Source organism: Bombina bombina, chromosome 1 (genome assembly GCF_027579735.1).
Source record: "Bombina bombina isolate aBomBom1 chromosome 1, aBomBom1.pri, whole genome shotgun sequence".
NCBI classification, from domain to species: Eukaryota; Metazoa; Chordata; class Amphibia; order Anura; family Bombinatoridae; genus Bombina; species Bombina bombina.
In genome coordinates this window covers 493423592-493450682 of record NC_069499.1, presented here as the reverse complement: position 1 = coordinate 493450682, position 27091 = coordinate 493423592, and the positions used below count along the sequence as shown (strand labels likewise).

General features: G+C 39.6%; 1 protein-coding gene across 2 annotated transcripts in view; it reads right to left on the bottom strand.

The window, feature by feature from the left end:
- The window catches only part of LOC128645527 (MOB-like protein phocein), a 223774-nt gene that overhangs the window by 58381 nt on the left and 138302 nt on the right, over nucleotides 1-27091 (bottom strand). For both annotated transcript variants that reach the window (XM_053698564.1, XM_053698562.1), the window contains 3 exons: nucleotides 21999-22041; nucleotides 19638-19724; nucleotides 15161-15240 (listed from right to left, as the gene is read on the bottom strand). In XM_053698564.1, coding sequence (XP_053554539.1) covers nucleotides 15161-15240; nucleotides 19638-19724; nucleotides 21999-22041 — 210 coding nt within the window. The remainder of the gene's footprint in view (nucleotides 1-15160; nucleotides 15241-19637; nucleotides 19725-21998; nucleotides 22042-27091) is intronic.

Below are 27091 nucleotides of genomic sequence, written 5' to 3'. Positions count from 1 at the left end.
AGCCGACCAAGATTTCAACCAAAGCGCTCTGCGCGCCACAATAGCAAACCCAGAATTCTTAGCCGCTAACTTAGCCAATTGCAAAGAGGCGTCTAGAGTGAAAGAATTAGCCAATTTGAGAGCATTGACTCTGTCCATAATCTCCTCATAAGGAGGAGAGTCACTATCGAGCACCTTAATCAGTTCATCAAACCAGAAATATGCGGCTGTAGTGACAGGGACAATGCATGAAATGGGTTGTAGAAGGTAACCCTGCTGAACAAACATCTTTTTAAGCAAACCTTCTAATTTTTTATCCATAGGATCTTTGAAAGCACAACTATCCTCTATGGGAATAGTGGTGCGTTTGTTTAAAGTAGAAACCGCTCCCTCGACCTTGGGGACTGACTGCCATAAGTCCTTTCTGGGGTCGACCATAGGAAACAATTTTTTAAATATGGGGGGAGGGACGAAAGGAATACCGGGCCTTTCCCATTCTTTATTAACAATGTCCGCCACCCCGCTTGGGTATAGGAAAAGCTTCTGGGAGCCCCGGCACCTCTAGGAACTTGTCCATTTTACATAGTTTCTCTGGGATGACCAAATTTTCACAATCATCCAGAGTGGATAATACCTCCTTAAGCAAAATGCGGAGATGTTCCAATTTAAATTAAAAAGTAATCACATCAGATTCAGCCTGCTGAGAAATGTTCCCTAAATCAGTAATTTCTCCCTCAGACAAAACCTCCCTGGCCCCCTCAGATTGGGTTAGGGGCCCTTCAGAGATATTAATATCAGCGTCGTCATGCTCTTCAGTAACTAAAACAGAGCATCCACGCTTACGCTGACAAGTGTTCATTTTGGCTAAAATGTTTTTGACAGAATTATCCATTACAGCCGTTAATTGTTGCATAGTAAGGAGTATTGGCGCGCTAGATGTACTAGGGGCCTCCTGAGTGGGCAAGACTCGTGTAGACGAAGGAGGGAATGATGCAGTACCATGCTTACTCCCCTCACTTGAGGAATCATCTTGGGCATCATTGTCATTATCACATAAATCACATTTATTTAAATGAATAGGAATTCTGGCTTCCCCACATTCAGAACACAGTCTATCTGGTAGTTCAGACATGTTAAACAGGCATAAACTTGATAAGAAAGTACAAAAAACGTTTTGAAATAAAACCGTTACTGTCACTTTAAATTTTAAACTGAACACACTTTATTACTGCAATTGCGAAAAAACATGAAGGAATTGTTCAAAATTCACCAAACTTTCACCACAGTGTCTTAAAGCCTTGAAAATATTGCACACCAATTTTGGAAGCTTTAACCCTTAAAATAACGGAACCGGAGCCGTTTTAAGCTTTAACCCCTTTACAGTCCCTGGTATCTGCTTTGCTGAGACCCAACCAAACCCAAAGGGGAATACGATACCAAATGACGCCTTCAGAAGTCTTTTATAAGTATCAGAGCTCCTCTCACATGCGACTGCATGCCATGCCTCTCAAAAACAAGTGCGCAACACCGGCGCGAAAATGAGACTCTGCCTATGCTTTGGGAAAGCCCCTAAAGAATAAGGTGTCTAAAACAGTGCCTGCCGATATTATTATATCAAAATACCCAGAATAAATGATTCCTCAAGGCTAAATAAGTGTTAATATCAATCGATTTAGCCCAAAAAAAGGTCTACAGTCTAAATAAGCCCTTGTGAAGCCCTTATTTACAATCGTAATAAACATGGCTTACCGGATCCCATAGGGAAAATGACAGCTTCCAGCATTACATCGTCTTGTTAGAATGTGTCATACCTCAAGCAGCAAGGGACTGCAAACTGTTCCCCCAACTGAAGTTAATTGCTCTCAACAGTCCTGTGTGGAACAGCCATGGATTTTAGTTACGGTTGCTAAAATCATTTTCCTCATACAAACAGAATTCTTCATCTCTTTTCTGTTTCTGAGTAAATAGTACGTACCAGCACTATTTGAAAATAACAAACTCTTGATTGAATAATGAAAAACTACAGTTAAACACTAAAAAACTCTAAGCCATCTCCGTGGAGATGTTGCCTGTACAACGGCAAAGAGAATGACTGGGGTAGGCGGAGCCTAGGAGGGATCATGTGACCAGCTTTGCTGGGCTCTTTGCCATTTCCTGTTGGGGAAGAGATATCCCACAAGTAAGGATGACGCCGTGGACCGGACACACCTATGTTGGAGAAAAGTGTATCTAATATTTTTATAGTTAATGGGACAATAAACTTCAATGATACCCAATGTTTAGTTCTCTTGGTATTCTTTGTTATTGAGTAATAGTAGTTGAGCTCAGGAGCGTGAATGTGTCTTTAGCCACCTGGCAGCAGTGTTTATAGCAATGTCATACATAGTTGCAAATACTGTTGAACCTATCAGCCTACCTAGGTTTACTCTAAACAAAGGGATATCAAGAGAACAAAAATTCACAATAGAAGTAAATTGGAAAGTTGCATGCTCTATCTGAATAATTAAGTTTAATTTTGACTTTACTGTCCCTTTAAGTATTTTACTTATACTTATTTTTTGCATACATTGCAAGATGGTGGCAAGTGACAAAAAACAAACAAAAACATAATTTATGCTTACCTGATAAATTCCTTTCTCCTGTAGTGTAGTCAGTCCACGGGTCATCCATTACTTATGGGATTATAACTCCTCCCTAACAGGAAGTGCAAGAGGATCACCCAAGCAGAGCTGCTATATAGCTCCTCCCCTCTACGTCATACCCAGTCATTCGACCAAAACCAAACGAGAAAGGAGAAACTATAGGGTGCAGTGGTGACTGGAGTTTAATTTAAAATTTAGACCTGCCGAAAAAACAGGGCGGGCCGTGGACTGACTACACTACAGGAGAAAGGAATTTATCAGGTAAGCATAAATTATGTTTTCTCCTGTTAAGTGTAGTCAGTCCACGGGTCATCCATTACTTATGGGATACCAATACCAAAGCTAAAAGTACACGGATGACGGGAGGGACAGGCAGGACCTTTACACGGAAGGAACCACTGCCTGAAGAACCTTTCTCCCAAAAAACAGCCTCCGAAGAAGCAAAAGTGTCAAATTTGTAAACTTTTGAAAAGGTGTGAAGTGAAGACCAAGTCGCAGCCTTGCAAATCTGTTCAACAGAGGCCTCATTCTTAAAGGCCCAGGTGGAAGCCACAGCTCTAGTGGAATGAGCTGTAATTCTTTCAGGAGGCTGCTGTCCAGCAGTCTCATAGGCTAAACGTATTATGCTACGAAGCCAGAAAGAGAGAGAGGTAGCCGAAGCCTTTTGACCTCTCCTTTATCCAGAATAAGCGACAAACAGGGAAGAAGTTTGTCGAAAATCTTTAGTTGCCTGCAAATAAAATTTCAGGGCACGGACGACGTCCAGATTGTGCAGAAGTCGTTCCTTCTTTGAGGAAGGGTTAGGGCACAATGAAGGAACAACAATCTCTTGATTGATATTCCTGTTGGTGACTACCTTAGGTAAGAACCCAGGTTTAGTACGCAGAACTACCTTGTCTGAATGAAAAATCAGATAAGGAGAATCACAATGTAAGGCTGATAACTCAGAGACTCTTCGAGCCGAGGAAATAGCCATTAGGAATAGAACTTTCCAAGATAACAGCTTGATATCAATGGAATGAAGGGGTTCAAACGGAACACCCTGTAAAACATTAAGAACTAAGTTTAAGCTCCATGGTGGAGCAACCGTTTTAAACACAGGCTTAATCCTGGCCAAAGCCTGACAAAAAGCCTGAACGTCTGGAACTTCAGACAAACGCTTGTGCAAAAGAATGGACAGAGATGAGATCTGTCCCTTTAACAAACTAGCAGATAAACCCTTTTCTAAGCCTTCTTGTAGAAAGGACAATATCCTAGGAATCCTAACCTTACTCCATGAGTAACTCTTGGATTCGCACCAATGTAAGTATTTACGCCATATTTTATGGTAAATTTTCCTGGTAACAGGTTTCCTAGCCTGTATTAAGGTATCAATCACTGACTCCGAGAATCCACGCTTTGATAGAATCAGGCGTTCAATCTCCATGCAGTCAGCCTCAGAGAAATTAGATTTGGATGTTTGAAAGGACCCTGAACCAGAAGGTCCTGTCTCAGAGGCAGAGACCATGGTGGACAGGACGACATGTCCACTAGATCTGCATACCAGGTCCTGCGTGGCCACGCAGGCGCTATTAGAATCACCAATGCTCTCTCCTGCTTGATCCTGGCAATCAGACGAGGAAGTATTGGGAAGGGTGGAAACACATAAGCCATGTTGAAGACCCAAGGTGCTGTCAGAGCATCTATCAGAAACGCTTCCGGGTCCCTGGATCTTGATCCGTAACAAGGAAGCTTGGCGTTCTGGCGAGACGCCATGAGATCCAGATCTGGTTTGCCCCAACGCCGAAGCAGTTGTGCAAATACCTCCGGGTGAAGTTCCCATTCCCCCGGATGAAAAGTCTGGCGACTTAGGAAATCCGCCTCCCAGTTCTCCACGCCTGGGATGTGGATCGCTGACAGGTGGCAAGAGTGAGAGACTGCCCAGCAAATTATCTTTGAGACTTCCATCATCGCTAGGGAACTCCTTGTCCCTCCCTGATGGTTGATGTAAGCCACAGTCGTGATGTTGTCCGACTGGAACCTGATGAACCTCAGAGTTGCTAGCTGAGGCCAAGCCAGAAGAGCATTGAGAACTGCTCTCAATTCCAGAATGTTTATTGGAAGGAGACTCTCCTCCTGAGTCCATGATCCCTGAGCCTTCAGGGAATTCCAGACAGCGCCCCAACCTAGTAGGCTGGCGTCTGTTGTTACAATTGTCCAGTCTGGCCTGCTGAAGGGCATTCCCCTGGACAGATGTGGCCGAGAAAGCCATCATAGAAGAGAATCTCTGGTCTCTTGATCCAGATTCAGCATAGGGGACAAATCTGAGTAATCCCCATTCCACTGACTTAGCATGCACAATTGTAGTGGTCTGAGATGCAGGCGTGCAAAAGGTACTATGTCCATTGCCGCTACCATTAAGCCGATTACCTCCATGCATTGAGCCACTGACGGGTGTTGAATGGAATGAAGGACACGGCAAGTATTTAGAAGTTTTGTTAACCTGTCTTCTGTCAGGTAAATTTTCATTTCTACAGAATCTATAAGAGTCCCCAAGAAAGGAACTCTTGTGAGTGGCCTTAGAGAACTCTTTTCTACGTTCACCTTCCACCCATGCGACCTTAGAAATGCCAGAACCAACTCTGTATGAGACTTGGCAGTCTGGAAACTTGACGCTTGTATCAGAATGTCGTCTAGGTACGGAGCTACCGAAATTCCTCGCGGTCTTAGTACCGCCAGAAGAGAGCCCAGAACCTTTGTAAAGATTCTTGGAGCCGTGGCTAACCCGAAGGGAAGAGCTACAAACTGGTAATGCCTGTCTAGGAAGGCAAACCTTAGGTACCGATAATGATCCTTGTGAATCGGTATGTGGAGGTAGGCATCCTTTAAATCCACTGTGGTCATGTATTGACCCCTTTGGATCATAGGCAAGATTGTCCGAATAGTCTCCATTTTGAACGATGGAACTCTTAGGAATTTGTTTAGGATCTTTAAGTCCAAAATTGGTCTGAAGGTTCCCTCTTTCTTGGGAACCACAAACAGATTTGAGTAAAACCCTTGTCCGTGTTCCAACCGCGGAACTGGATGGATCACTCCCATTAGTAAAAGGTCTTGTACACAGCGTAGAAACGCTTTTCTCTTTAGCTGGTTTGTTGACAGCCTTGAAAGATGAAATCTCCCTTTTGGAGGAGAAGCTTTGAAGTCCAGAAGATATCCCTGAGATATGATCTCTAAAGCCCAGGGATCCTGGACATCTCTTGCCCAAGCCTGGGCGAAGAGAGAAAGTCTGCCCCCCACTAGATCCGTTTCCGGATCGGGGGCCCTCACTTCATGCTGTCTTAGGGGCAGCAGCAGGTTTTCTGGCCTGCTTGCCCTTGTTCCAGGACTGGTTAGGTTTCCAGCCCTGTCTGTAGCGAGCAACAGTTCCTTCCTGCTTTGGGGCTGAGGAAGTTGATGCTGTTCCTGCCTTGAAGTTACGAAAGGCACGAAAATTAGACTGTCTAGCCCTTGGTTTGGCTCTGTCTTGAGGCAGGGCATGACCCTTACCCCCAGTAATGTCAGCGATAATTTCTTTCAAACCGGGCCCGAATAATGTCTGCCCTTTGAAAGGTATGTTAAGCAATTTAGATTTAGAGGTTACATCGGCTGACCAAGATTTAAGCCACAGTGCTCTTCGCGCTTGAATGGCGAATCCTGAATTCTTAGCCGTAAGCTTAATTAAGTGTACTACGGCATCAGAAATAAATGAATTGGCTAGCTTAAGTACTCTAAGCTTGTCTGTAATTTCATCCAATGTAACTGAGTTAATGTTCTCTTCCAGAGACTCAAACCAGAATGCCGCCGCAGCAGTGACAGGCGCAATGCATGCAAGGGGTTGTAATATAAAACCTTGTTGAACAAACATTTTCTTAAGGTAACCCTCTAACTTTTTATCCATTGGATCTGAAAAAGCACAGCTATCCTCCACCGGGATAGTGGTACGCTTAGCCAGAGTAGAAACTGCTCCCTCCACCTTAGGGACCGTCTGCCATAAGTCCCGTGTGGTGGCGTCTATTGGAAACATTTTTCTAAAGATAGGAGGGGGTGAAAAAGGCACACCGGGTCTACCCCACTCCTTGTTAATAATTTCTGTAAGCCTCTTAGGTATAGGAAAAACATCAGTACACACCGGTACCGCATAGTATCTATCCAGCCTACACATTTTCTCTGGAATTGCAACCGTGTTACAATCATTCAGAGCCGCTAATACCTCCCCTAGCAATACACGGAGGTTTTCAAGCTTAAATTTAAAATTTGAAATGTTTGAGTCCAGTTTACTTGGATCAGATCCGTCACCCACAGAATGAAGCTCTCCGTCCTCATGTTCTGCATATTGTGACGCAGTATCAGACATGGCTCTTATATTATCAGCGCACTCTGTTCTCACCCCAGAGTGGTCGCGTTTACCCCTAATTTCTGGCAATTTAGATAATACTTCAGTCATAACATTAGCCATGTCTTGCAAAGTGATTTGTATGGGCCGCCCTGATGTACTTGGCGCCACAATATCACGCACCTCCCGAGCGGGAGACGCAGGTACTGACACGTGAGGAGAGTTAGTCGGCATAACTTCCCCCTCGTTGTCTGGTGAAATTTTCTTTACATGTACACTTTTATTTAAAGTAGCATCAATGCAATTAGTACACAAATTTCTATTGGGCTCCACATTGGCCTTTAAACATATTGCACAAAGAGTTTCCTCTGTGTCAGACATGTTTAACAGACTAGCAATGAAACTAGCAAGCTTGGAAAAAAACTTTTGAAATAAATTTTCAAGCAAAATAAAAAAAAATGTTACTGTGCCTTTAAGAAACACTAATAAACTGTCACAGTAGAATTACAATGAACCAAATTTGTTATAGCAACCAAATTTTTACAATAAATGCAATAAGTTAGCAAAGGATTGCACCCACCAGCAAATGGATGATTAACCCCTTAATACCCAAAAACGGATAACAGATATAAAAAACGTTTTATCACAGTCAAAAAGCACAGTCTCACAGGTCTGCTGTGAGTGATTACCTCCCTCAAAACTAGTTTTGGAGACCCCTGGGCTCTGTAGAGACGTCCTGGATCATGGAGGAAGGAATAGGAAGACTGTGAGTGAATTCTTACTGCGCAAGAAAGCGCCAAAATAGGCCCCTCCCACTCATATTATAGCAGTGGGGAAGCTCAGCAAACTGAAAGTATTCATAAATAACGACAGCCATGTGGAAAAATAATGCCCAAAAATTTTTATCACCAAGTACCTCAGATAAAAACGATTAACATGCCAGTAAAAACGTTTTAAAATAAAATTATGAAATTATACTAATAAGCCTGCTGCTAGTCGCTTACACTGCAGAGGGGGCTCAAGTATAAGTTAAATGTACACAGTATTTTCTTAGTGAAGTTCCATTCCCCAGAAATACCTCAGTGTAACATACATACATATCAGCCTGATACCAGTCGCTATTACTGCATTTAAGGCTGCACTTACATTATATGGGTATTAGCAGTATTTTCTCAGTCAATTCCATTCCTTAGAAAATAATATACTGCAACATACCTCCTTGCAGGTGAACCCTGCCCGCTGTCCCCTGATCTGAAGTTACCTCTCTCCTCAGAATGGCCGAGAACAGCAAATAGATCTTAGTTACGACCGCTAAGATCATACATAAACTCAGGTAGATTCTTCTTCAAATGCTGCCCGAGAAAAAACAACACACTCCGGTGCTGTTTAAAATAACAAACTTTTGATTGAAGATATAAAACTAATTTTAATAACCACAGTCCTCTCACACGTCCTATCTATTAGTTAGGTGCAAGAGAATGACTGGGTATGACGTAGAGGGGAGGAGCTATATAGCAGCTCTGCTTGCGTGATCCTCTTGCACTTCCTGTTAGGGAGGAGATATAATCCCATAAGTAATGGATGACCCGTGGACTGACTACACTTAACAGGAGAAATCATTGTCTTACAATTTTCATTTAATAATTGTTTTTGTATAATATAGGTATATAACCCTATTTTTTTCCATTGGGAAGGTGAATTGATGCAAACTGAACCATGACATATATTTGAATCATTTATTAAATGATAGCTTTCAAGCTTGGTGATTACTGTATACTTTTTGCATTTAACAGTAATTTTTTCCCCATATTTGGAAAATTCTGTATTCTAAAAATTTCAAAGTGCATGGCCTGTGAAAAGAAAACAAGGTATGACATGTGTGAGTACATTACAGCAAAGCATTGAAATGAACCCATGCAGAGTGCAAAAGACTAAAAAAAGAACATTTATGCTTACCTGATAAATTTATTTCTTTTTTGACACGATGAGTCCACAGATCATCTAATTACTATTGGGAATATCACTCCTGCCCAGCAGGAGGCAGCAAAGAACACCACAGCAAAGCTGTTAAATATCACCTCCCTTGCCTCCCAACCCAGTCATTCGACCGAAGTATATGAGAGAAAGGAAGTAACAAGGTGCAGAGGTGTCTGAAGTTTAGAACAAACCAACAACCTGTCGATAAAACAGGGCGGGCCGTGGACTCCGTGTCAAAAAATAAATAAATTTATCATCAGGTAAACAAATTTTATTTTATTTTTAATGACACGATGAGTACACAGATCATCTAATTACTATTGGGAATCAATACCCAAGCTAGAGTACACATACGATACGGGAGGGACAAGACAGGGAACCTAAACAGAAGGCACCACTGCTTGAAGAACCTTTCTCCCAAAAGCGGCCTCAGCCGAGGCAAAAGTGTCAAATTTATAGAACTTTAAAAAAGTGTGAAGAGAGGACCAAGTTGCAGCCTTGCAAATCTGTTCCACAGAAGCTTCATTTTTGGATGCCCATGAGGAGGCAATAGCCCTTGTGGAATGAGCCGTAACTCTCTCTGGTAGATTGCTGTCCAGCAGTTTCATAGGCAAAACGTATGACACTCTTCAGCAAAAAAAAAAAAAGAGAAGTAGCCGTGGCTTTCGAACCCTTATGTTTTCCAGAGAAAACCACAAACAAGGCAGAAGACTGACGAAAATCCTTAGTCACCTGTAGGTAAAATTTTAAAGCACGTAAAACGTCTAAATTGTGCAGAAGAAACGGTATCCCTAGCTTTTTAACAAAATTAAGGTAACGCACTCTATGTATGAATCTGCATCCTGGATCCTAAATAATAAAGAAGCAGTAGACAGAATATGGTTTTATTGGGTACTAAAAGGGGGGCCTAACACCACTCATACTTCTACATAGACAAATGACTTCTTGCTCATTACCAACGCTCCATATCCTCAACTTCCAGGGAACTAAAATATATGCATTCTCAGTTGAACTGTTATAATATAAATAACTACTAACTCAAATTTTTGCATTTTTAAAAAAAAAAAAAAATTCCCCTCTTGTTTCTGTTAGGTCTTTCTTCTTATGATGAGTATTATTCCAATGTACGACTATTAAAGTACAATAAATACTGTTCAATAAAAACATTTCAACATAAATTGTGCAGAAGCCATTCCTTCTGAGAGGAAGGATTAGGACACAAGGAAGGAACAACAATCTCCTGATTAATGTTCCGGTCAGAAACAACTTTAGGAAGAAATCCTAATTTAGTACGTAAAACTACCTTATCCAAATGAAGAATAAGGTAAGGAGACTCATACTGCAATGCTGAGAGCTCTGACACTCTATGAGCAGAAGAAATAGCAACAAGAAACAAAACTTTCCAAGATAACTTAATATCTAAGGAATGCATAGGCTCAAACGGAGCCCTTTGGAGAACCTTAAGAACCAAGTTAAGACTCCATGGAGGAGTAACTGGCTTGAACACAGGCCTCATCCTGACCAAGACCTGACAAAAATATTGCACGTCTGGTACGTCCGCCAGACGCTTATGTAACAAAATAGACAAGGCAGATATTTGACCCTTTAGGGAACTTGCCGATAAGCCTCTCTCCAAACCTTCTTGGAGAAATGGCAAAATTCTAGGAATTCTAACTCTACTCAAAGAGTAGCCCTTGGATTCACACAAATAGAGATATTTACGCCATATCTTGTGGTAAATCTTTCTAGTCACAGGTTTACGAGCCTGAATCATGGTCTCTACGACCGATTCAGAAAAGCCCTGCTTGGATAAATTAAGCGTTCAATCTCCAAGCAGTCAGCTTCAGAGAAACTAGATTTGGATGAAGGAAGGGACCTTTAAGTAGAAGGTCCTTCCTCAACGAAAGTCTCCAAGGTGGAAGAGACGACATGTCTACCAGGTCTGCATACCAAATCCTGCTAGGCCAAGCCGATGCAATAAGGATCACCAATGCTCTCTCCTGCTTGATTCAAGCAATGACCCGAGGAAGAAGAGCGAACGGAGGAAATAGGTATGCTAGACTGAAGGTCCAAGGTACCGCCAGGGCGTCTATCAGTACAGCCTGAGGGTTCCTGGACCTCGATCTGTACCTCGGAAGCTTGGCATTCTGTCGAGATGCCATGAGATCCAATTCCGGCTGACCCCATTTGAGAATCAGGTAGAAAACACTCCCGGATGGAGTTCCCACTACCCCGGGTGAAAAGTTTGCCTACTCAGGAAGTCCGCCTCCCAGTTGTCCACCCCTGGGATGTGGATCGCCGACAGACAGCAAGAGTGGGTTTCCGTCCACCAAATTATTTTGGCTACCTCTGTCATTGCTAAGGAACTCCGCGTTCCTTCCTGATGATTGATGTAAGCCACTGAAATTATGTTGTCCGACTGGAACCTGATAAACTGGGCTGAGGCTAACTGGGGACAGGCTAGAAGAGCATTGAAGATCACTCTCAGCTCCAGAATGTTTATAGGCAGAACAGACTCTGACTGAGTCCAAACTCCCTGAGCCTTTAGGTAACCCAGACTGCTCCCCATCCTAGAAGGCTGGCATCTGTTGTCACAATCACCCAAGGAGGGTCTGCGCAAGCAGGTTCCCTGGGAGAGATGATCCTGAGACAACCACCATCGAAGAGAATCCCTTGTCTCCTGTTCCAGTAGTATTCGTGGAGACAAATCCACATAATCTCCGTTCCATTGAGCAAACGGGATCATGTACATTGCTGCCACCATCAGCCTGATTACCTCCATGCACTGAGTCATAGATGGTCGAGGAGCGGACTGAAATGCTAGGCAAGAAAAAAAAATCTTTGATTTCCTGACTTCTGTCGGAAAAATCTTCATTGATAGGGAATCTATTATGGTTCCCAAGAAGGTCACCCTTGTATTTGGAACTAAGGAGCTCTTTTCCAAATGTATCTTCCATCCGCGAGATCGCAGGAAAGATAAAATTTCCATATGGGACCTTGCTTGTTGAAAAGATGGCGCCTGGACCAGGATGTCGTCCAGATAAGGCGCCACTGCAATGCTTTGTAATTGGAGCACCGCTAGTAGGGATCCCAGAACCCTTGAGAAAATTCTGGGAGCTGTGGCAAGATCGAAAGGAAGAGCCACAAATTGGAAGGGTTTGTCTAGAAAGGCAAACCTTAGAAACTTGTGATGATCCACGTGAATGGGAACATGCAGGTACACATCCTTTAAATCCAGTCTTAAATTGACCCTCTTGGACCAAAGGGAGAATGGAACGAATAGTTTCCATCTTGAAGGACGACGCTCTGAGAAATTTGTTTAGACTCTTGAGATCGAAAATTGGCCTGAAGGTTCCCTCTTTTTTGGGAACCACGAACAGATTGGAATAAAATCCCAGACCCTGTTCCTGCATCAGAACAGGAACTATCACTCCCAGGTCGAAGAGGTCTCTTATACAGTGTAAGAATGCCTCTCTTTTTGTCTGGTCTACAGATAATCTTGAAAGCAGAAACCTGCCTCTGGGAGGAAAACTCTTGAACTCTAGTTTGTATCCCTGGGACACTATATCTACTGCCCAGGGATCCTGAACATCTCGAACCCAAGCCTGAGCGAAGAAGGAAAGCCTGCCCCTTACAAGATCCGGTCCTGGATAGGGGGCAGGCCCTTCATGCTGTCTTTGATTTAATAGCAGGCTTTTTTGATTGTTTTCCCTTAATCCAAGACTGATTGGGTCTCCAGGAAGGTTTAGACTGATCTTGCTTTGAAGAAGAAGCGGCAGAATTTCCCTTGAAATTTTGAAAGGAACGAAAATTACTCTGACATCCCTTTTGCTTGTTTCTCTTATCCTGAGGGAGAAGATTACCCTTTCCTCCCGTAATATCAGAGATTATTTTCGTTAAACCTGGTCCAAACAAGGTCTTTCCCTTGTAAAGAATCACCAAAAGTTTAGATTTAGAGGACACATCCGCAGACCAAGGTTTTAACCATAAGGTTCTGCGGACTAGAACAGCAAAAGCTGATATTTTTGCTCCTAGTTTGATAACCTGTAGGGAAGCATCAGTAATCAAGGAATTAGCTAACTTAAGAGCTTTTATCCTATCCTGAATCTCATCAAGAGGAGTGTCTGTCCTGCATCAGACAACGCATCAAACCAATATGCTGCAGCGCTAGTGACGGTAGCAATACACACTGCAGGTTGCCATTGTAAACCGTGGTGTACATACAACTATCCTCTATGGGTATAGTAGTTCTCTTGGCCAGAGTGGAAATTGCCCCTTCCACCTTGGGTACTGTTTGCCAAGACTCCTTATCCGCTATGGGAAACATCTTTTTAAATATAGGAGAATGAGAAAAAGGGATACTCTGTCTCTCCCATTCCTTAGCAATGATCTCAGTAGCTCGATCTGGTACAGGAAAAACCTCCACCAAGGAAGGTACATCAAAATATTTGTTTAGCTTACTAGATTTTTTTAGGATGAACTGTGACCGTGGTGTCGCAGTCGTCCAATGTAGCTAAAACCTCCTTGAGTAACAGACTGAGGTGTTCTAGTTTAAATCTGAAAGATACAACATGCTACTAAGGTATCCTCCTCTTCAGGCTTCTGGGAGTGTGCATTTGAAATAGCAACAACTGCTTAAGAAACCTTGCTTACTGAATGTCTGTTTTTCTTTTACGCTTTCCCTGCAACATTAGAAAAGCAGACAACGCATCAGAAACTGCAGAAGACATGAGAGAAGGGATGTCTTGTAAAGTAACTCCAGAAGGAGTTAGAGAGGAAGCGCAGGGCACTGCATGTGAGGGCGGTAAAATTTGGGACACCTGAGGAGAAAGCTGCGTCATATATTGAACATTGTCATTAGATTTCTGAACAGCATCCTCTTTGGAAAATGTTGGCTCAGAAAAAAGTCTATCCCTATGGTTTAAAGTCCTCTCAATACATGAGGAACAGAAAGGGATTGGTGGTTCCACATTGGCATCAAAACACAAAGAACAAGTGACACTTTGCATGGCCTCTTGGTCCATTCTGTCTCACAATGAATCAATTTATCAATAAAAAGTTAAAAAAATTGAATAAAATTAAAAACTTACAAAAACGTTACGGTCACTTTAAATTTTAAAACGGTAACTTTTTTCCTTTTATTTTTTTAAGTGTATAGAGGACAGAAACGTTTAAATAACACTGCAGATCACCTCTACACCTCAGCAGTACTTTGCTGAGGTGCCTACCTGACCGTTATAAACAACTCCCTCTGAGCAGAAGTCGTTCCCACGCTATTTTTCAGATCCGCAACTCAGCAGCAGCTGCATTAGTCGGTCGCCGGCCCTAAATACGCATATTAAATTAAAGAATGCATAATAGGAAATGCAGCTGTACAACTTCCCTACGATTATCAGGAAGTGAAGGAGAAAAGGTGCGCAACGCAATTGCTGCCTCCTCTAGTACCGCCCATCGTGGGCATCGCTAATACAGTCATCTCCCGGTTGGCATATTTGTTATGAAACCGCCGGGAGATGTGAACCACCACAAAACATTTTCCTTGCCCCAGTGCCTGCGTCTAAGCTGTCACATAAATATAAATTGCCCAATTTCAATGAAGGCTTCCTTATATGCCCCATCCTATGAAATAAAGTGCCCAACCTTTTCTGAGTTTTTTCTTCCATTAACCCCAGAAAGTCAGCACTTACCTCATATACTGCCCGACAGCAAGGCAGCTTCCAGGTTTGAGAGGTCCTTTCCCTCACATGGACCTGTGAAACAAGAGAAAGGACTGAGTAATATCCCTCAGTTTTTCAGAGATAGGGCAGCATCAGTATGGGAGGCGCAGTGAGAATTATGACCCAACAAGTTCCCATTGCTCTAAAGCCACCACTGCTCTACTGAAGAGACTGATATGGACTACGGCTACACCCCAGGACAAACCAGCACAATCTTATACTACTTTAAAAATAATAAACTCTTGATTGAAGAATCTTTTCTAACACCTAACATTAGCACTTCGTTGCTCTAACGTAGGCAAAGAGAATGACTGGGGAGGGAGGGAAGGGAGATGATATTTAACAACTTTGCTGTGGTGCTCTTTGCCGCCTCCTGCTGGGCAGGAGTGATATTCCCAATAGTAATTAGATGATCCGTGGACTCATTGTGTCATTAAAAAGAAATGTATTTAGAAGCAAAAGCTGAAACATTGGCACAATATAATCACACTTACCTGCTAGGAAAATATTTATTGCTATTCAGAAGACATGCAGCTCCATCAAGCGTGTGCCTTGTATAGTCTATAGCAGGGCACTAGAATAAAAACAGAACAATAGATATGAACGAATCTTCAGTAAAGGTTATTTTTAGAGCCGATTCCTAGGTATTTCTATTGATGAAGACATTTTCTAAATTTTATTTTGCTTAAAAGGGATGGTCAACACAAAAATTGTTATCGTTTAAAAAGATAGATAACACCTTTACTACCCATTCCCCAGCTTTGCAATTCCAACATATGTATATTAATATACTTTATAACATTTTAACCTCTAAATGTCTGCTTGTTTCTAAGCCGCTAAAGACAGCTACTAATCACATGCTTTTTTAGTAGCTTTTCACAACAGGGGAGTACTAGTTCATGTGAGCCATATAGATAACAGTGTGCTCATGCCCGTGGGTTGTGCACAACACAGCACTAACTGGCTTAAATGCAAGACAATATATAATAAATAAAAAGTCATGTGATCAGGGGGCTGTCAGAAGAGGCTTATACACAAGGTAATCACAGAGGTAAAATTGTATTAATATAACCATGTTTTCTGTGCAAAACTGGGGAATGGGTAATAAAAAGGGATTATTCTATCTTTTTAAAAAAAAAGAGTTGACTGTCCCTTTAAGGTTTACAGACAATTATATTTTTATGGGGTTACAAATAAATTCTGTGGAGTAGTCTGGTCTTGTAAACCAGGAAATTGTGTTTTTACGTTTCTTAAATAGGGAAAATCACTTTACTAAATCTCTCTTATAATTTTAGCGCCAATATTAATACAAAATTGCTAAGTGCCTATATATAATTGGTACTTCGATATGCAGAGGTACTACAACTGAGAGAAAAAAAAAAAAAACAACATCTCTAGGGCTAGTGTAAATAAAGTAGCCTTGTAAGTTATATGTACTGTCTTTGTCCTGATAATATACATTTAGCAGCAACAGTCCTCGGAATCAATTAAATGCAGTATTTACAGCCACAACTGTGAAATAATAAATTGCCAATGATCTACAATAGTAGCTCTTACACCTATAACAATTTGACTTTTATAAGCCACTAGAACATAGGTGGTAATAACACAGTTCATTCAATATGGGATGAAAATATGAATGTCAGTTTTCAAAGAAAAAAGGAAAACTGGACAATTATTTTAGCAATTCACTTAAATCAGTTATATATTCTGTGTTGATATATTGTGATGGATTTAGAAATTCACTTAAATCAGTTATATATTCTGTGTTGATATATTGTGATGGATTTAGAAATTCAAGCTATAAACTACACAAATATTGTGCAGTCTCAATTAAGTACTTTGTAATAACAATTTGCTTCTATTTTCTTACTGCAATTTAGAGATCTATTTGTAGTAATGTAAATTGTTGTTTTCATAAACATGCCTAACAATTCATTGTACATTTTTCTTATTTTAAAAATATTTCCCACCACTGAGTGGCTGAGTCCATCATTCTTGTATAATAAGTGTGAGGCCCAAGCTTTTTCTAAAGTTATAATGTATTTTATTAATTACAAGATTCTCTCTAAAAATTGTATGGCAAGTGCTATATCATTTTCAGTGGTTAAAGCCAATGAATACAATAATATGCACAAAAAACTGTCATTTCTAACTTGGTTTCCACTAGCATTAATATCACCCCTGACTGCCAGAAATAAAAGCAACTCTGTCAGGAACATGTGCAAAATTGATTTAACCCATTGACCGACACAAACCTTTAAAGGTTCAGAGGCAGGGTCAAGCAGTTAAAGAAATAGAAACGATAGAAGAAAGCAAGGAATGAGCCTGGCTCTGGCTACCTTAAAGGGACAGTCAAGTCCAAAAAAAACTTTCATGATTTAAATAGGGCATGCAATTTTAAACTTCCCAATTTACTTTTATCACCAATTTTGCTTTGTTCTCTTGGTATTCTTAGTTGAAAGCTAAAACTAGGAGGTTCATATGCTAATTTCTTAGACCTTGAAGACTGCCTCTAATCTGAATACATTTTGACCACTAGAGGGCATTAGATCACATGTTTCATATAGATAACATTGAGCTCATGCACGTAAAGTGACCTAGGACTGGGCACTGATTGGCTAAACTGCATGTCTGTCAAAAGAACTGAAATAAGGGTCAGTCAGCAGAAGCTTAGGTACAAGATAATTACAGAGGTAAAAAGTATATTAATATAACTGTGTTGGTTGTGCAAAACTGGGGAATGGGTAATAAAGGGATTATCTTTCTTTTTAAACAACAAAAATTCTGGTGTTGACTGTCCCTTTAAGGGGGAGCAGTAAAAGTGTAAAATGTGACCACCCACACCAAATACATGGGCCAGAAGGATATTTGTCAGGCATCATGGAGCCCAGAATTTGTCAATAATCATTAGTGTGATCAATAATGAATTTCCTCCTAGGCAGCAATTCAGAGGCAATGGTTGTGGCACCATGGCTATGTTTATTTCTATATAAAAAAATAAATATTATATATATATATATTTATTTTTTGATTGGTATTTGTCTCTTCAAGAACAGGTTATGGTTGTTTAACAGTTTTTAAAATGCATGCAACAGTGGATTATGAAGTGCACTTTTGCGCAGGAAAGTGTGCACTTCAGTAACGCATATCAATAGATCATTACAATACATTAAACACATTCTCTAATGGGCTATCATTTTATTAGAATTACAGTTGCAAGAAAAAGTATGTGAACCCTTTGGAATGATATGGATTTCTGCACAAATTGGTCATAAAATGTGATCTGATCATCATCTAAGTCACAACAATAGACAATCACAGTCTGCTTAAACTAATAACACACAAAGAATGAAATGTTGCCATGTTTTTATTGAACACACCATGTAAACATTCACAGTGCAGGTGGAAAAAGTATGTGAACCCTTGGATTTAATAACTGGTTAAACCTCCTTTGGCAGCAATAACTTCAACCAAACGTTTCCTGTAGTTGCAGATCAGACGTGCACAACGGTCAGGAGTAATTCTTGACCATTCCTCTTTAAAGAACTGTTTCAGTTCAGCAATATTCTTGGGATGTCTAGTGTGAATCGCTTTCTTGAAGTCATGCCACAGCATCTCAATCGGGTTGAGGTCAGGACTCTGACAGGGCCACTTCAGAAGGCGTATTTTCTTCTGTTTAAGCCATTCTGTTGTTGATTTACTTCTATGCTTTGGGTCATTGTCCTGTTGCAACACCCATCTTCTGTTGAGCTTCAGCTGGTAGACAGATGGCCTTAAGTTCTCCTGCAAAATGTCTTGATAAACTTGGGAATTCATTTTTACTTCGATGATAGCAATCTGTCCAGGCACTGACGCAGCAAAGCAGCCCCAAACCATGATGCCCCCACCACCATACTTCACAGTTGGGATAAGGTTTTGATGTTGGTGTGCTGTGCCTCTTTTTCGCCACACAGTGTTGTGTGTTTCTTCCAAACAACTCAACTTTGGTTTCATCTGTCCACAGAATATTTTGCCAGGACTGCTGTGGAACATCCAGGTGCTCTTGTGCAAACTGTAAACGTGCAGCAATGTTTTGTTTGGCCAGCAGTGGCTTCCTCTGTGGTATCCTCCCATGAAATCCATTCTTGTTTAGTTTTTTACGTATTGTAGATTCGCTAACAAGGATGTTAGCATTTGCCAGTGACTTTTGTAAGTCTTTAGCTGACACGCTAGGATTCTTCTTCACCTCATTGAGCAGTCTTGCAGTCATCTATACAGGACGGCCACTTCTAGGGAGAGTAGCAGCAGTGCTGAACTTTCTCCATTTATAGACAATGTCTTACCATGGACTGATGAACAGCAAGGCTTTTGGAGATACTTTTATAACCCTTTCCAGCTTTATGCAAGTCAACAATTCTTAATCGTAGGTCTTCTGAGAGCTCTTTTGTGCGAGGCAATCATCAGGCAATGCTTCTTGTGAAAAAAAAAAAAACAGAACTGGTGTGTGTTTTTTATAGGGCAGGGCAGCTGTAACCAACACCTCCAATCTCATCTCATTGATTGGACTCCAGTTGGCCGACCTCTCACTCCAATTAGCTCTTGGAGATGTCAATAGTCTAGGGGTTCACATACTTTTTCCACCTGCACTGTGAATGTTTACATGGTGTGTTCAATAAAAACATGGCAACATTTCATTCTTTGTGTGTTATTAGTTTAAGCAGACTGTGATTGTCTATTGTTGTGACTTAGATGATGATCAGATCACATTTTATGACCAATTTGTGCAGAAATCCATATCATTCCAAAAGGGTTCACATACTTTTTCTTGCAACTGTATAACTTTGACCAAAGTCAAGGAAATGCTGCTAGATGTACACATTTCACTCTTAGAAGCTGTCTTGCCATACTTAAATTTAAATGTATAGGCTACTAGGGCTGTAATTGTCTAACATTTAATAAACCACTTTATATTTACAGGAGGCATTTTACCTCTTTTGGAGTTTTGTGAGCTGCACAAAGAAATATCCATTGTTCAGTAGCCGTCATCTGAGTACAAGTGTCTGGGTGGCACTCAGTCTGCAACATAAAAATCATACTTTTAGTTACCATCTATTAAAAAAAAAAAAAAAAAACACACTGGAGAAACTAAAATTGCACTTGACAAAGTGTAGCAATATTTCCCATTGTAAAGCAGTGATGCTTCAAAAATAGCAAGAACGTTAATCTTTTAAATATAAATTGTGCCTATTCCCCCTCTGTCCTATAAAAAACATTCTGGAAAACACTTGAGATTATTCTCTCTGCTGTAATAAGTCTGAAAAAAAAAAGACTTATCCTTATATCCTAGAACTCTCGTTATTCAGACAAACTAAATACACTAAAAACGTGTACTCCCATCATCTAAAAAACTTAAGTCATTAACCATTTAAAAGAGGGCAAACTATTTTTTATTTAATCATGTGGTTGTGGAGCATTAGTAATCAGAACTATGGTGTATTTAGGATTTCAGGAGGGACTTGCATGGGGGTTTCATGGGGCTGGAGGTCATGTGGGACTGGGGTAGGTTAGCGAGGAAGAATACAAGTTGTGGTTGGGCTCCAAGTTTTAAGGGGTTAACTGCTGATAGGGCTTAAGGGTTGTAGGTGAGGCGCTCACAGTTGGGCTTTATTGTGGTAGGGAGCTATGGGTATAATTTGCTCAATCTTCTGCCATTTAAAGCACTAGTATCTATGTAACAGGGCTTAAAGGGACAATAAACAATATTTTGTATTCATTATTCAGATAGATCATACAATTTTAAATAACTATTTGCTTCTGTTATCTAATTTGCTTCATTTTGTTGATAGATTTTATTGAAAAGCATACCTAGGTAGGCTCAGCAGCAACAATGCACTACTGGGAGTTAGCTGCCGATTGGTGGCTGCCCATATATCCCTTTTGTCATTTGCTCTGTTAGCTCCCAATAGTGCAATGTTGCTCCTTCAACAAAGGATACAAAAAGCATGAAGCAAATTAAATTTGAAAGTTGTTTAAAATTGTGTGCTCTATCTGAATCATGACAAAAACATATTTAGTTTTCATGTTCCTTTAAGAAGATCAAAAATAAATTGAGTTAAAGGAAAACCCAAAATTGTATTTCATGATTTGGACAGAACATACCATTTTAAACAACGTTCCGAATTACTTCTATAATCAAATTTGCTTCATTATCTTGTTATCCATTGCTGAAAGAACAGCATTGCACTCCTGGCAGCTAGCTGATACATCCAATTAGCCAATCACAAGAGACAAATGTGTGCAGGCACCAATTAGCAACTTCGTTCTCACTAGTGTAGGATACATTTAAAGGGCCACTGTAAGTAAATATTTTCTATGCCTGTTACTAACTAACTACCCCAAATACGCTTTTTTTCAATAGCATTTCATTAACATATCTCTACCGTATATCAGAAATCTTGTCTGCAAATTTAATTGTTTTCCAAACCCACTCAGTGGGTATCCTTTGCTCTGTACCAATCCGTTTACAATACCTAGGTTTCAAAATGGTGCTTTAAACACAATTTCATTGGTTTAAGTATTTTGAACATGCAGTGCTGAAAATAGTGGGCAGGATAACGTGACATCATCGGCGAATAAAAGATATAACTTTTAGAACGTTATGAAACTTCGTTTTGGAGAAAATATAGGTCAGTAGGTTTTAATTAATGTTTATTAACTTTAATATGCTAGTTGTTTAGCTTAAAAATTATAACAGAAAGTAATCCTTTAAGTGTCTGAAAATTACATGCTTTATCTTAATCATGCAAGTTTAATTTTGACTTTCCTATCCCTTTAAAGGCTGCCTTGTGTCTGTAGTAAGTTTTGTATCATATAACAAAAAAGGTATTCATACGGGTATTGTGACAGCTGGCACAGAGGCTCCAACAGAAAGCTGAAACCCGGGTGTCATTTCTTGAGACTAATAGAGTTGTTACTAGCATCTTAAATTTATTTTTGCCTTTAAAAGAATTCAAATTTACATAAAGTGTGGGGAAAATTCCCTTAATTCTGCTCAAATGAAAAAGAACGTAAGAAACAAAAGCTTATTTGGCTAGCTATTAATCATGAGCTTTCCTTTATTAGCTGCCTTGCCAAAGCTGCACTCAAACAGGCTGTAAAGGCTTTTCCAATTGTATTCCTCTTATAAATTAATAATTAGCCTTTTCTGGCTGCAGCCTGACACCAAGAACTGTTACTAAAGCAGTTGGTCAATGAGGTAAATCATCGTCAACTGAAAATCTTACACAGATTCTTTTAATACCAAGTGTACTGCTATGCAAACAAGTATTATAAAAAAAATTATATAGTTACCTGAAGTTTGACAGCAAGTCCATTAAGTTCAAGACAAAACTGCCTGTAACATAAACATAACAAAATAAAATCACAAAACAGTAGAGAAATTCTTGACATAAGTGGCGCAGTGAAACAACTTGCCAATGCACATTTATTAGTTATTTTACCTGCCTGTCATTTGTAGTTTTCCTCTCTGCCCCCAGAAAATCTGGAGTGCATTCTGTGGTAGGAAAAGCTTTCACCCTCCTACATACAGCACAGTGTCTGCTTGGTATGTGCAGGAATTTTTATTTTGTCTGTAATTGTCAGCAGGAAAATAGATACAAAAATGTACTTAAAAGGGAAAGTCTACACCAGAATGTTTATTGTTTTAAAAGATAGATAATCCCTTTATTACCCATTCCCCAGTTTGGCACAACCAACATGGTTATATTAATATACTTATTACCATTACCTTGTATCTAAGCCTCTTCTGACAGCCCCCTGATCACACGACTTTTGATTATTATTATTATTATGTGCTGACTCTTCAATAACTCCCGGGCGTGGGCACACATTTTATCTATATGTGATAAGAGGCTGTCTGTAGTAACTTAGAAACAAGCAGAATTTTAGGTGTTTAAATATTATAAAGTATATTATATACATATAACATATAACAATGTTGGCTGTGCAAAGCTGGGGAATGGGTAGTAAAGGCGTTGTCTATCTTTTTAAACAATAACAATTTTGGTGTAGACTGTCCCTGTAAGAGGCTATTCAATGGTTGTGCCCTAGACTTCAAAATGATTCAAATTTTGTACCATTGTACTTAAAGTGAATGTAAATTTTGATGCTAAAGTGCCCGGTTTTTAAAACATTTGATTAAAAACAGGGCCACTTTAATTCATCAAAATTTACATTTCACTCCTGTTGTGAAAAAATACTCACCTTTTAAACTTGACAGCAGCTCCAGCTTCCTCCGGTTGTCGCAAGCCATTTCTGATGTCAGAAATGATGGATAGGTCATCCTCCAATCACGGCTCCCCCCCCCGGGGGAATCAGTGTCTGATTCAACGCCGTGATTGGAGGAAGCTGGATTCCTCATTTTAGACCCAGGAAGAGGCTTTGCGACGGGTGAAGGAAGCTGGATCGGCTGTCAAGTTTAAAAGGTAAGTTTTTTTTCACAACAGGAGTGAAATGTAAATTTTGATGAAATAAAGTGCCCCTGTCTTTAATCGAATTTTTAGAAACCGGGCACTTTAGCATCAAAATTTTACATTCACTTTAATTCCAAGTCATTGCAAAAAGCGAATGTAAAGTTTAATGAATTAAAGGCCAGTATCAAATAATACTCTTAAAAATAGGGGCACTTTAATTCATTAAAGTTTACAAAGATGCTTATTTTTTTTTTTTAAATACTTACCTTTGCGTTATGATAAACATAACACGGATCCTCCGCCCGCAGCTTCTGCTTTCTTCATCAGATCGATGACGTATCTGTCTTCCTCCAATTGCTGCGTGCCCCTTTGGTGTCCAGCTCGTGGGGCAACGCAATGATTGGAGAAAGCCGGATCATCGTCCATATGCTACTGAAAGCAGCAGATGCGGGCGGAGGATCCGTGTTATGTTTACCATAACTCAAAGGTAAGTATTTTAAAAAATAAGCATCTTTGCAAACTTTAATAAATTAAAGTGCCCGTTTTTAAGAGTATTATTTGATACTGGCCTTTATTTAATTAAAATTTACAATCACTTTAAAGGGACAGTCAACACCAGAATTTTTTGTTGTTTTAAAAGATAATCCCTTTATTACCCATTCCCAGTTTTGCATAACCAACACTGTTATATTAATATACTTTTACCTCTGTGATTAACTTGTATCTAAGCTTCTGAAAACTGCCCCCTGATCACATGACATTTTATTTATTATCTATTGACTTTCATTTTAGCCAATTAGTGCAGTGTCTGTCACAATCCACGGGCGTGATCACAATGTTATCTATATGGCTTACATGAACTAAGCTCTCCCCTGTTGTGAAAAGCAAATTAAAAAGCATGTGATAAGAGGCGGCCTTCAAGGGCTTAGAAATTATCATATGAGCCTTCCTAGGTTTAGCTTTACACTAAGAATACAAAGGAAAATTGGTGATAAAAGTAAATTGGAAAGTTTAAAATTACAAGCCCTATTTGAAACATGAAAGTTTTTTTGGACTTGACTGTCCCTTTAATGGAAAATTAACAAACTGTGTGCTCCCTTCTGAGCCACTACCTACAGTTTTGATCTCTGAGGGAGTGGATCAGATCTGCGTCAGCATGATGTTGGATATGATTCAATTATTTACAAAAGAAAACTATGGAAATTATAACAGCTATGGCTATATTACTAAAAGAGTTGTGTTCAACTGGAGGCCAGGGGACTTCTATTCCAGTCCCCAGCAAAGAATGTTATCGTTTTACCTCTAGGAAACTAAAATCCTCTACTTTACCCCTATAAATACCTAAACACCCTCTCCACTTATTTCCCTATTTAATGAACTCTCACAGTAGCACACAAAACTAAATACATTTTACTGTGAGCAAAAACCTTTATCAAAAATGCTTGGGGTCAGAAAAGGTTTGTATTTTAGAGTAGTTTGTATTTTAGAATATTTACAATTTGGAGAGGAAATGGGACCGAGTGTAAACAAGAATAGCATCCCATTTAAGCAACATTTACATATAATACAGCTTATATAGTTATATATTTGTATTTAATACGATAGAAGAGATTTGCACTCTCTCATCAGAAGTCAACTGCCAGGGTGTCTAGGAACAGTCGCTATTCACCAAAAAGCATATGATCCGCACTCACTGGACTTGTATGTAGAATTGAACTTTATTATACGGTAACGTTACCATATAATACATTTTGATTCTACATACAAGTCCAGTGGGTGCAAATCATACACTTTTTGAGATATAGATTAGTATATGCTGTTCTCCAAATTAGAGAACTGGCATAATAAGTGGATAAAGGCGATATTTACTCCTGACATCTTTGTTTAAGAATAGGTTAAAAGTTCTGGCTTTAAAATTATGGGGGCTGTGTGTATATTAAAAGGTACAATTAAAGGAACAGTAAACACTTCCAAGACATTTATTTTGCCTTTCAACAGAGCATATCAGCCAAATTCAAACTTAAAACATCTAATTTGCTGCAGTTGTTTTCCCCATAGCTAAACTCTCCCCAGAACTTGATCTATTTGTAGGACCAATCTGGACTTGAGCTGACAAGGCTGGCACCAATCATTATGTTATTATAAGATCAATTGTTTAGCAGTTATCTGTTAAAGTCAATTTGGGAATTATATGTAGCAGGGTTAGCTTTGAGACTTCTGCAGTGTGCTTTTTAGAAAAGCTACTATTTTCAGAGATAAATTACATGAAAATGGGGCAGAACAAACAGTGAACATGTAGTGCTTTAAAGGGACAGTATAAGCCAATTTTCATATAACTGCATGTAACAGTCACTACTATGAAGAAGAATATGCATAGATACCGATATAAAAATCCAGCAACGTTTTACAAAACTTCCTAAGAAGCTCCCAGTTTAGCAGTGTTGATGAGGTTAGGCTGGGGCACCCAGTGAAAGGGGCTGGAAAATCGGGATTAGCAGACATATGAAAAGCCCTTTAAATTTGCATTTTCATAAGGACAGCTATTATTTTTGTTTAAATATTATTATTATTATTATTAACAGGTATTTGTAGAGCGCCAACAGATTCTGCAGCGCTAAATACCATACTTTCTACTCTCTTCTGGCTAAAAACAAATATTTTGCCAAAGTTTGCCAATGGCATGCTGCCCCAAGGACATGGTCCTCAAGGTTTTTCTTTATTTAACCACTTCATGCTGGGTGGCACGTGCTTAGATCAGAACAAAGTTCCGATGTAAGAACTTGCTGGAAAATGAAATAACACAATCCAATCACGTCATTTCAAGGCAGGGATCGCATCATGTGGGACTTCCTTTGCTGCTAGGCACGCCCCTCCCCCGCCTAATTTTTTATTCGCAAAAAGAAGGAGGCTACAGTATTCCATTTAAGGTAGGACGTTAAATGCCTTCCTAACAGCCTTAAAGCCCAGCATACTTAGGACGGGACAAAGTGTTTTCTTTATTTGCTGCATCTGGAAGAGAGTATATGCTTATTGGCCACTGAGCAATCAGTCTCTAGGTATATTACAAAAAGGTTTCTATTTAAAACTGAAATACATCCATATGAATTACAATTTTGGCTGGAATGTCCCTTTGCGCTCATAGAAAAATACAATTGTCCATTTTTTTTTACCACTCTCCTGCAATTCATTGCTGTACAATGCAAACAAACAATCCAACATTGAAAGTGCCCTTTATTTGTTTCAATAGTAAATCCTAGCGTTTGTAAAATGCTAGGATTGACTTTCACTTTAAAAGGGACAGTTCACAAAAAAAAAATTCTCCCCTTTAATTTGTTCCCAATGATCCACTTTACCTGCTGAAGTGTATTAATTTGTTTACAAGTATTTCCATTACCCTTATATTGGCATTTGAAATAGTTTATGTAGCCTGTGGTATCCCCATCCATTCTGAAAGTTTTTGGCCTCAAGGTCAAACTGTGTAAACACAGCCAGCAGAAGAAATTACACTCCCAGTGGGTTATATAAGAAATAAGGTAATAAAATGTTAATTTTCTATTGTTCTCTCCAAGTATTGGGGATTGGTTTATGGACAGATATAGAAGATAAAGAAGCAGGTATATGTACACAATGTGATAAAGTAATGAGATCTGATTATACCTACAAGCTCAACCCATTTTATTAGGTTGTGGCTTCAAAAAACAAAATCAGCTAATTCATTTACACAAATAAACCTTAAAAAGCAAATCTCACACATTTTATACTCTGCAGCTAGTGAAAAAAGTAATTGGAAACACATTAAGGGAAAACAACTTTATGATATACTGTCCCTTTAAGTAAGTACTGTATACAATGTTGCAGTGTTAAACTTTCATGATTCAGAAAGGGCATGCAATTTTTAACAACTTTCTAATTTACTTTTATCATCACAATTGCTTTGTTCTCTTGGTATTCTTTGTTGAAAGCTAAACCTAG